The sequence below is a fragment of the Centropristis striata genome, chromosome 11, assembly GCF_030273125.1.
Source record: "Centropristis striata isolate RG_2023a ecotype Rhode Island chromosome 11, C.striata_1.0, whole genome shotgun sequence".
Taxonomy (NCBI): Eukaryota; Metazoa; Chordata; class Actinopteri; order Perciformes; family Serranidae; genus Centropristis; species Centropristis striata.
Genome location: NC_081527.1, coordinates 10,518,618 through 10,529,572, shown reverse-complemented (window position 1 = coordinate 10,529,572; position 10,955 = coordinate 10,518,618). Strand labels below are relative to the sequence as shown.

At 39.6% G+C, this 10,955-nt stretch overlaps 1 protein-coding gene and 1 long non-coding RNA gene across 2 annotated transcripts; both read right to left on the bottom strand.

Annotated features, from left to right (window-relative positions):
- Positions 1-5,266: 5,266 nt before the first annotated feature.
- Positions 5,267-8,394, bottom strand: LOC131980198 (serine/threonine-protein kinase pim-3-like). The gene is made up of 4 exons (XM_059344410.1): positions 8,192-8,394; positions 5,893-6,073; positions 5,632-5,799; positions 5,267-5,523 (listed from the first exon to the last, which is right to left on the bottom strand). Exons 1-4 carry the CDS (start codon positions 8,387-8,389, stop codon positions 5,432-5,434), a joined length of 639 nt encoding a protein of 212 aa, XP_059200393.1. The 5' UTR covers positions 8,390-8,394; the 3' UTR covers positions 5,267-5,431.
- Positions 8,395-8,545: 151 nt separating this feature from the next.
- LOC131980205 (uncharacterized) lies at positions 8,546-10,733 on the bottom strand. Its single transcript, XR_009395209.1, has 3 exons — positions 10,661-10,733; positions 8,659-8,753; positions 8,546-8,564 (listed from the first exon to the last, which is right to left on the bottom strand). It is a non-coding gene; the product is annotated as an uncharacterized LOC131980205 (long non-coding RNA).
- Positions 10,734-10,955: the final 222 nt, after the last annotated feature.

Sequence of the window (10,955 nt, the reverse complement as noted above, 5' to 3'; positions counted from 1 at the left end):
TGAAGATGTTTAGTAAAGAGCTGGGTCTTTAGTCTCTTCTGAAAGAAAAACATGTATGAATCCATACTGAGGGAACTCCATGGTTGCAGTGATTCACAATAAAAAAAATAAAAAAAATTATTCACTGCACATTTTATAACATCATTGTCTGCTGACTCCTCACTTAACTAACTGGTACAGGGTCACACGTTATCAAAAACTGCTTCATTTGGGAACCTTGTGTCATTTAGGAAAAATAAGCCTTATGCATTAAAACTACTTCGTGTTCAGTTTCCGACATTTTTTGTCTTCTGGAGGGCGTAGCGGGTTCAAAAGATACTGATTTTATATGTAACTAGAAAAACTAAGGAATCTATAGACCCTAAGCATGTCATATCATGTCGGGAAGTTGTCGAAATAACGCTGTAAAGTAAGGCTATTTTGGCGACTTTCAAAGTGGTCATGTGACCTCTGATGTCATGCTATCTCAATGAAAATAAGCTCTCTGGGTTCCCACAAGTCTCCTCTTTACACACATTGCCTACTCTTGCCTAATCTTCAGGTTCACAGCTTTCAGATGATGTTAACCACTTCTATGTGGCATTTATTGATGACCTGCTATCTCCCCCTAAACATCTTCTGCCCACAACCACCAATTCTAAAAAAAAAAAAGGACCTTAAACACAAACTGGTTAATGTTTTTTTGCCTTATTTTTGCAGTACGAATAAAATCAGAAAAACCTATGTGGCGTTTTACCCAAAGTTACCACAGTTTATTCTTACCCACAAGAGAATCATATTTGATCTTAAATTGTATGTGCGTGCCAGGCAGTTTGAAAATAAACTCATATAAGGGCGGCCGACCTTTGTGCCATGTGCAAACCACAAACCAACATTAGACAGCAAACTTAGACTAATGATAAGAAGGAAACGGAAAGGAAATGACACACAAAGGCAGCAAAAAGAGGAAAGAAGATATTAAAGACTTCAGAATATTTTATCCACATTTACAAATTAATCAACACTCTCAAAGAAATAAATTTACTTTCAAAAGACAAGATGAAAGTTCTTAAGCTCTTAATCAAATGAATGCCACATCAATTTTTTGCCTTGAATATAGACACAAGTCTTTTCACAGGATAAGAAAAGTGATCTGCTGTCATGTTAAAAAGTGAAATGAGTCTGGCTGCACACCATGGTGCACTGCAATCTTGTGCAGGTCATAGCAAAGCATGGTTATTATGTGCACTTGTTCAGGTGTGAATAAAAGCTTGCCACCTGTTGTTTCGATATTTCCACCTCCTTTCAGTATGAGTGCACATCAGATTTTGGATAACGGCCACTATTTGCTTGATCTGAGTGTTGGTAAGTGTTGTTCTAAGTGACGGTAGCAGCAGATTGCCCGGATCACCTAAATTAAAAGTTGGATTTGTTACAGGCCTCAGACATGAGTAACCTGTATAAGTTATGTAAAAGGAGAGACAGGATTCAATCGTTGTTGTAGTTCAGCAGGCTGTCCTCTGTCTGAGGGACGGAAGCCCGTTGTCACAACCAGCGCTCACCAACACGATACTCCCCCTGGTGGCGCACGTGCGCAACTACACTCTCAAAAATATAACCAGTAAATACCTCCAAACCTGGTGTCTTTCACAAAAAATATACACAATAATATAACAATCACACTACTATTGTGACCATACATTTGTGGGTGTCACAGATTCATTAGCTGGTTTGTCATATCATGGGCATCATAGAAAGTATTACCAAAAATAGCTGCTTTAAAAAAACATTGCGCTTGTTTATACAGATCAGTATCTGTGGAACCCAATAAATATTAAACTCTTAATATTGACGTTAAAGCTTGTCCCACAGTATGCTGTGTTTTCCCTGTTATCCCTTAATCTTTTTTCTGCATAATATGTGCTTTTAGTACAGTTTACCATAAAGCATTTTGCGGGTACTATACTTGAATTATTTAAGAGCAGTGTTTTCTCTAGGATTTTTTACAGCAGCAGGGGTAAAGGGTTATCTGTCCCCTGGATGGTGTGCACGTGTAAATACAATCTGCAATTTAGAGAGTATAAAAAATGACACTCGACTGCAAAACAAGCTTTAGAACCAGTGTTCTCCACAGGATTTTCTGAGACAATGATTGGGGGGACCCAAACAAAGTAGGGGGGTCCGTTTGCATGCTCCTCCGGAGAAATTTTTTTCCCTAGAAGCCTAAATTTGGTGCCTTTCGCACATTCTAATGCCACTATTCCATCTTAATCATTGTATATTTTGATTCATATTAATTAATTATTGTAAAGGAGAAAAAGTGTTCTTCTATGTTTTATTGAAGGCATGATATCTTGACACTCTTTTTGTACATTCTGTGGTGGATTCTTTTAACACATCCATGTGCTCTTATTTTGAAAGCTACATGTGTTTGCTTTTATTTTGAAGGCGGGTCTAACACGAGATTTACATGTCTAATTACAATATGAAAGTTACTCTGATGAGAGAAAGCAGTGAGAACATTCGGGCGACGCTCTTAAAGTACATCTGTATTTTTACTGTACTGTATTTTATTGTGAAGGATAGAAGTACGGTCCAGGTGTATTGATAACGATGGTTGGAAAATGGAATGGGAGTCCAAGAAGCTCCCGAACAAACATCTGGTGCAAGACCCCAACCAACAGGTCCCTGGCACCAACCTCCCAAGGAGACAGTGGTCAGTCGTTTCAGGACTGGACATGGCCCCTGCTTGGCCAACCTTCACAATGGGGCAGTAGCCCTACCCCACTGTGTGCTTGTGGAAAGGAGCAAACCATGGAACACATCATAGAAGTTTTTCCTCTCAAAAGACTGAAAGGAGGATTAGTTACCCTCCATACAGCAGACCAGGAGGCAACTGCTTGTCTTAAGTTCTTTGCATTCGCTAAATAAATAAATATGACGTGGTATCACAACAAGTTATAGCATGAAATGCTACAAGGCTTGGTGCTGAAATGCACCATCAATTGCTCAGCAACCTCGGAATTGGTAATCTCACGGAGGAGAATCAAAGATCCTCAGAGGCTTTTGTCTGCAGAATATATGATGTGCATTAAACAGACTCTGTTGATGCAGCAAGGCATATACTTTTCTCCAGGGCAGGTAAACCAGAAGCAATGCCGCCGACAAACGATGCGCTCCACTTCCATCTGCTGAGAGTACACTACCAGGCAATGGTTTGGAGAAATGCTCGCTATGCCAAACCTGAGCTTCCTTCACCCTTGGAAATGGGATGGAAACATGGCGATTCAGGACTACAGCCCATTCTTATGTCACAGAATCCAATACCTGAAAGTTGCCTGGAAATGATCCTGTGTGCCTGTAAAAAACAATGCACAACACGCCAGTGCAAATGCCGAAAATCGGGGCTGTTATGCACTGCAATGTGTGCATGTCAGGGTGATGACCAATGTCCTTGTTTAAATGTGGAGTTGTGGTCCTCAAGCAAGATGTGATCTGTAGAACTGTTCAAGGGAATATTATGGAATACCTCACATATCATATATACACTGGGAACATTTAAAAGTGATATTGATTGAATATTTATGTCAGCCTTAAAAAATGACACAAATAATGCTTAATTTCATCTTAAAAGTTGGTATTTTGCATATATATATACATAATACTTAAATTCCTCATCTTGATTGCCTACTTACAAAAAAACTAGGGGAAAGTGGTCCAACGACTGAGCAAGATGGGCAATTTGGTGGCCATTTTGATATGCAAATTAGAAGGTCAATATGAATATGATATGAAATATGTAAAGTAGGTTGGTTCCCGACTTGTACCCATGAATGCTCCTCACTTTCACTTTTTGGACAATTCCGTCTACACTGTGTTCCAAATTATTATGCAACTGAGTTTTTTCTCCGATTTTCCTAAATAGTCGATGCAAATGACAGTCAGCATAATTTAAGTCATCAACCGTTAGTTTAATTAATTCTAATGTGATTGGACAAACCTCCCAATGATAACAGTATTTTTTCAAAAATAAAAAACTTAAAATGCACTGTTCCACATTATTACGCACGACAGAGTTTTATAACATTTTATAGGTTTTTAAGAACTGAAAATGCTCATTTTTGGATTTTCCAGCATTCAGAGGTCATATTTACTGAAATCAAAAGCTATTTCAATCAAAATCACCTTAACAGGTCAAGTTACATTTTAACATAGGACCCCTTATTTGATAGCAGCTTCACAATTCTTGCATCCATTGACCTTGTGAGTGTTTGGAGAGTTTCTGCTTGAATTTCTTTGCAGGATGTCAGAATAGCCTCCCAGAGCTGCTGTTTGGATGTGAACTGCCTCCCACCCTCATAGATCTTTTGCTTGAGGATGCTCCAAAGGTTCTCAATAGGGTTGAGGTCAGGGGAGGATGGGGGCCACACCATGAGTTTCTCTCCTTTTATGCCCATAGCAGCCAATGATGCAGAGGTATTCCTTGCAGCATAAGATGGTGCATTGTCATGCATGAAGATGATTTTGTTACTGAAAGCACGGTTCTTCTATTTGTACCATGGGAGAAAGTGGTCAGTTAGAAACTCCAAATACTTTTCAGAGGTCATTTTCACACCTTCAGGGACCCTAAAGGGACCGACCAGCTCTCTCCCCATGATTCGGCCCAAAACATGCCTCGCCACCTCCTTGCTGACGTCGCAGCCTTGTTGGGACATGGTGGCCGTCCACCAACCATCCACCACTCCATCCATCTGGACCATCAGGGTTGCATGGCACTCATCAGTGAACAAGACTGTTTGACAATTCGTTTTCATGTATTTCTGGGCCCACTGCAGCCGTTTCTGCTTGTGAGCATTGGTTAGGGGTGGCTGAATAGAATAACTGACAGAATAACTGATAGAATAACAAACATTACTTTGTAATGGCATTTTAGCAGCTGTTCTCTTAATCCGATGTTTTTGTCTGGCAGAAACCTTCCTCATTGTGCATTTATCTGCACGAACCAATGTGTGCTCTGAATCAGCCACAAATCTCTTAACAGTAGGATGATCACGATTAAGTTTTCGTGAAATATCTAAGGTTTCCATACGTTGTCCAAGGCATTGAACTATTTCGAGTTTTCGGCAGCAGAGAGATCCTTTTTCTTTCCCATATTGCTTGGAAATGGTCATCTGCTTAATAATGTGGAACACCCTTCTTAAGTAGTTTTCCCTTAATTGGGCTTACCTGGCAAACTAATTATCACAGGTGTCTGAGATTGATTTCAGTGATCCAAAGAGCCCTGAGACACAATACCATCCATGAGTTTAATTGAAAAACAAAACATGTAATCTTTATGACACTTAAATACAATTTGCGTAATAATTTGGAACGCGGTGTAGACTATAAGACCAAAGGATGGAGTTCTTTGGAGTCAGTTGGCTCAGCCCAATGGGTGGTCGGTTGTGCAGGATTAGGAGAACCAGGGGTGCAGCAGAATCTGCTCCAGAGTGCCGCGCTCCTCAGGGTTCACAGCCAAACACACCTTCAACAAGTCCTGGCAGTCTGAGAAGAAAGCAGAGTTTAAGCTGCAGTTCTTTGGAAAATGGAAGGAAGGAAATAACTTTTCACACTATAAGTACCACAACTCAGGACGGTATTGAGGCTTCTTACCTTTGGACAGCATAGTGTTTATGGTAATTTTCTTGCGAAGGAATTTTTTTGTGGTGAAATGGCTGTCCACCAATTCATAGAGCAGAGCGCCCAGCTGCCAGACTGTGCTGGGGCCCGCCTCGTATGTGCTAAGCCGGAAAAACTCTGGAGGGATGTAGGCAGTGGTTCCTACAATACACAGAGAGAAACATATCATGAGTAAGATTGACTGATCAGTCCAGAGATCAACTGATGGATGAAGAGCAGAGGCCAGCAGCGTACCACAGAAGGACTTGTGCGGTATCTCCGTCACCAAGCAGGCACTTCCAAAGTCTACGATTCTCACACGAGGGACATCCGAGCTAAAATCAACGAGGACATTTTCTGCTTTAATGTCCCGATGGAAGACTCCACAAGAGTGCATCTTAATTGCTGCTTCCACCAGCTGCTTCATGATGTTCTTCTTCATGAGATAAAGAGAAACAGATGAGTTGGAGCAGAGCAGAGAAGGAAGTGTAAGGAGACACTTAAACCATTATGGGACAGTTTTGCAGCTTTCACACAAAAACGTTAGTGATTGAGTTTGGTTTAGGGCTGCACGATGTGGGGGAAAAAAACCCATTATCATTATTTTGCACGTCACGGCTGTGTGCATCATCGATTAGTGTCCTCTGGAAACACTTTCCATTGTGTATGAGCTTCTTGCAGTGCTTTTTCTAACCTGGCTTTAATGGTGTAGTGGGTTGTAAAGTTGGTTATTTTTTTCTAAATGCTACACATAAAGATGTTTCTTAATTTGCTAATTTTTTCTCTATTTGCTGCGTGCTGGGCTCTCAGGGCCGACGTACATTTTTCATTTTAGGAACCCTTTATAAAGGTGGATTACTATTAAGTGGTAACCAAATAGGCTAAGTTTGGTATGCACTGCATTGACGCCATTTCTAATGAGTACACTGTGCAAATACAGAAAAATCTGCATTCAACTTTTCCACATAACAAATACACACATGTAGTCTGGTGCGAATGATCCGCTAGATTGGAGCTAGTGTCAACAACTAGCGAATTTCGGGTCTTATTAATTTCTGCGTTGGGTAGTTAATGTCATCTACACTATCATCTTCAGAGCATTCAAGACATATTGTCTTTTATTTAAAGGTTGAGGTTGTTGTTATGGTGTTTGTCGTACAAAATATGGATGTTGAGAAATAAAATCAATACTCTGGTGTGCACCAAAACAACCGGTCCGAGACCTCTTGCAGAGAGGGTCGCGGTCCGTTTCCAAACGGACCCTACTGCGGTTCTATTCCACTGTGAACAAAAGCCGATCAGAATCCGACCCAGTAAAAGGAAATGAACCAAAACGCAGTGGATTGTGGGCCACCTGTGTCGTGGAATTTACTCAGATAATATTATAAAGAGACTCTGGCTACCACTGAGCTAAAGCTAATTTGTCATTGCAGAATTATCATAATTGCTCAAAATAACTTAATATGTACCTTTGTGGTAGAAGCAGATCGTTGTAGGAGCATCAAGGCTCGCCTTCTCTGATTATACAGCTGTCTGATCGCAGCTCGTTGTAAATAATGGATCAACACATTATTGACGACCCCGAGCCTCAACAGGAGCTCCTTCTGAGCGTTTCTCTCCAAATTAGTTTGGTCGGAACACCAGAGCAGATTAAGGCCAGTAAAATTAAACACACTCAGTTTGCGCTAGGTTCCACGTTGCTTTGTTTAAATTTTTCACCGCCAACTTTTCAACCAATAAAAAAGAATAGTGTGAGTAGATTTCCAGCTCTCCACCTTCATACACGCCCCTCTTCAAATCTTTTTTTGTTATTTGGTCCGCTTATATTACTGCACTTTGAAAGCAAACCAGACTAAATACAAAACGAACCAAATGTAGCAAATTTCACTCTGATTGGGACCAAGGTTATAATAGTTTTGGAATTTTCATTAGTTTTAGTTTAAATTTCATTGTGAATTTTTTTTTGTCAAATTCAGTTTGTTTTAATACGTTTTTAGAGTGAGTTTGCTAGTTTTAATTAGTTTTTATTTTTTTGGAAAATGCTTAGTTTTAGTTTAGTTTTTATTAGTTTTAGTTTTTTTGTAATGGCGTATTTGTTGGGTGCCAGATTCAAAAAAGTCACAATAAAGCTTTTATTTCCTTTGTCTGATCCATCTCAGCCCCAATAAGTTTATTAAGTCATAAAACCAGATAGATGAAATGGATTTCATATCAACCAAAAAGGTTTACATATGAAAAAAAAGTTGACAAAGACGAAAAACTAACTTTAGTTAGTTTTAGTTAGTTTTGTAACCAGTTTCAGTAAGTTATCGTTTTTTAAAAAAACTCTCGTTTTTATTTTTATTTCAGTTAACGAAAATGTTTTTTCAATTCTAGTTTTCATTATTTCGTTAGTTTTCGTTAACTATAATAACCTTGATTGGGACGAACCAAACGGACTCGGGTCTTAAAACTCTCCTCTGACACTGACAAAATTCAAAATGATCTCAGTGCAGCTTTAAGGTCACCTCTTGCACACATAGACACAAAAACAAGCTCCAGCCAGCTCCAGTACCTTTGCCTGGTCTTCCCTCAGGAACAAATTCTTATCGAGGTAGGCCAGCAGGTCCTCACAGGGGACTGGTCTCTCCATGACAAGCAGGACCTCTGTGCCCAGATCATACCAGTCTAATAATGACACGGCAGCATGTTTCCCCAGTGACCCCGCTCCACCTGCCACTCTCAGCATGAGAAGCCCCTCCAATGGCACCATGTGTGTCTTTCCATTTATAACCTACAAACAACACAATGTTTCAGTATAGATGTGGGTGTTTGTGGATGTTTTTCTAGCAAAGTTCAACATTGATTTTGGTGCTGAGACATCAGATCAAATCACTCACCACTGGTCCAGTCTTCACAGCAGCTTTAGGGATGCGTTTGATCGCCACCTACAGGACACAATCACCACAACTTTAGTTGGTGCAGGGAGAGACGGCTGTGTGTGCATGTGTGATGTGAGAATACCATATATTTATTACTTACTGGTAAGTTGTCAGTTTTTCTTTCTCCAGCATAAACCGTTCCTTGGCCGCCTTTTCCGATCTTGAGAAGCTGCAGGTACTTGGCCTCAAATTTTTCTTCAAACACAAACACAGATTCATGTTTTAATATTTTTAAACAAAAGAAGAGCTTGATGGTTGAAATCAGTTATTGTTAACCTGTGGTTCAGTAAAGTCTTCTTCTAGTTTTTCCCCCATTATAGCTGACAAAACTCACTTAAAAATCACAAACTTTTGCTTGTTTTGTATTAGTTTTCTTCAATCACAGAGGTAATACTTTGATATTTTGGGAAATACAGTTAATTGCTTTTTAGCCAAAAAATTAGAGCCAAAGATAGATGCTCTCATGTCTGTACGGTAAATATAAAACTATATATATTTAAAGCTCAATCAAGAACTAATTGAAATATACTTTTAAGAAAAACATTGCAAAGTCAATATCTCTTTTTAATTTAATTATTTAAAGTATAGAAGGGATCCTATTCATTTTTATTTTGTCTCATTATTATACTTATTTACTTATTTTTCTTTTTGTCCTATTGTCCCTTGTTTCATCTGTTGTTGCTGTTTTGCCTGTATTAATGAAATCAATAAATAGATTTTTTTTTTTTAAAACATGACCTAATACCACCAGTAGCAGGTTAACTTAGCTTAAGACGAATAGCAGGGGGAAGCACCAGCACATCTAAAGCTCACTAATTAACACTTTATATCTTGTTTGTTTTAGCTGTACAAAAAGGGTGAAAAACATGTTGTAGTTTTCCAGGGATTGTGTGCTAGCCTGTAGAGTGCTGCAGTGTTGACACATGTTTCTAAGCCAACCCATGAGTTAGAATCACCATGTTTCCCTGATTTTTTTAAGCATAAATGCGATTGCCAGAGTAAATTGCAAGTGTTATAAACACTACAAACGACCTACACCACAGTCATATGACTTCAACAACACCGTATACGTAGACAATAGAGGTGGGGGAACTATCCATCCTGCATAGTATCGCAATATTTTGCGTCAATGTATGGATATTTAGCCGACGAGCCATATTTTTTTATGTACTTGAGATACTGGTATCATATGAAACTAGAATATCTAAGGAATCTATAGGCACCATGTGTCAGGATATCATATATTTTGCGTGGCAATATTATATCGATTCATGGCCGCCAAGTATCGATATTCAGGAATATACTGGATTTACTGGTATCACATGAAACTAGAAGATCTAGGGAATCTATAGGCACCATGTGTCAGGATATCCTGTCGTAATAAAGCTGCAAAGTTAGGCTTTTTTTATGTTTTAAAGTTGAGTTAGTTACATGTTTGATATCAGTTCAGTTCAGTTGGACTGAATACTTTGTTGGTCAGTCTGTGGGTTTGACTCTCATCGTGGAGAAATAAAAAGACTGAAGTGAGATGAACTGACTGAGAATTTTCTCTTATTTGACAAAACAATTCTTGATTGAATTCAATTTTGTAGACACAAAATGCAGTTAAACAGTTAAATCACAATATATTGTATCGCAATACTCACCATATCCCAAAATGCTTAAAATCTGGATAAAATATGTATGTTTACGTATGTTTGGACGGGTTGGTGGTCCTTTCATTGTCCTAGTACTTGTTACTCTGTTCAATAACAATAAAGTTGAATCTCATCAAAATGGTATTGTGGGGCCTCTGGTGATTCACACCTCTAGTAGACGATGACCTTTTTATATCCCCAACAAACCTCTGTATCTCAGTTAGTCACCAACCAGAGACTCCCTTATCGGCTTATATTCTGTTGTAGAAGAAAATCTCTCAAGCTTGTTCTAACCATAGACCTTATTTCAGGCAACAAAACAAAAACTAATCGAATGAAATTGAATTTAGATGAGGGACCCAGAAGTGCAAAATTGCCGACTCAGTTCTGGGTGTTAGGAGTCCGACTACACACAGTATATGCTCACACACTCTCCTCTCATTCTCTTTCACACTGTCAGTGTACCTCTGCTGGTCCTGACGGAGCAGGATGGCGTCTCATTGTTCTGCTGGGAGGTTGAAGGGCTGCAGGAGCTCGGGGAGACTTCACCAGCGTTGGTGTCGTAGGTTCCAGTTCTCCGCCTCTTCGGGGGGGGACCCCTTTGGGTGCTGGCTTTTCTCTTGGTCCCTTTAGCTGTCACATCCTCCACTGGCACCTCAGCGGGTTCACTGGCACACCTCTGCCTTTTTCTGGGTGGCTCTGAGTAATTTATGCTGGCCTTGCGTTTCTTACTTGTCACCCTACAGTCGCCCATGCAGTA

Excerpts from the sequence above, each read along its gene's own strand:
- LOC131980198 (XM_059344410.1), bottom strand. The coding sequence starts at position 8,389 with ATGGTGCCATTGGAGGGGCTTCTCATGCTGAGAGTGGCAGGTGGAGCG. Across the intron at positions 6,074-8,191 it reads TGAGGGAAGACCAGGCAAAG|AAGAACATCATGAAGCAGCT; the intron begins GTACTGGAGCTG and ends TATCTCATGAAG. Across the intron at positions 5,800-5,892 it reads ACCGCACAAGTCCTTCTGTG|GAACCACTGCCTACATCCCT; the intron begins GTACGCTGCTGG and ends TGTGTATTGTAG.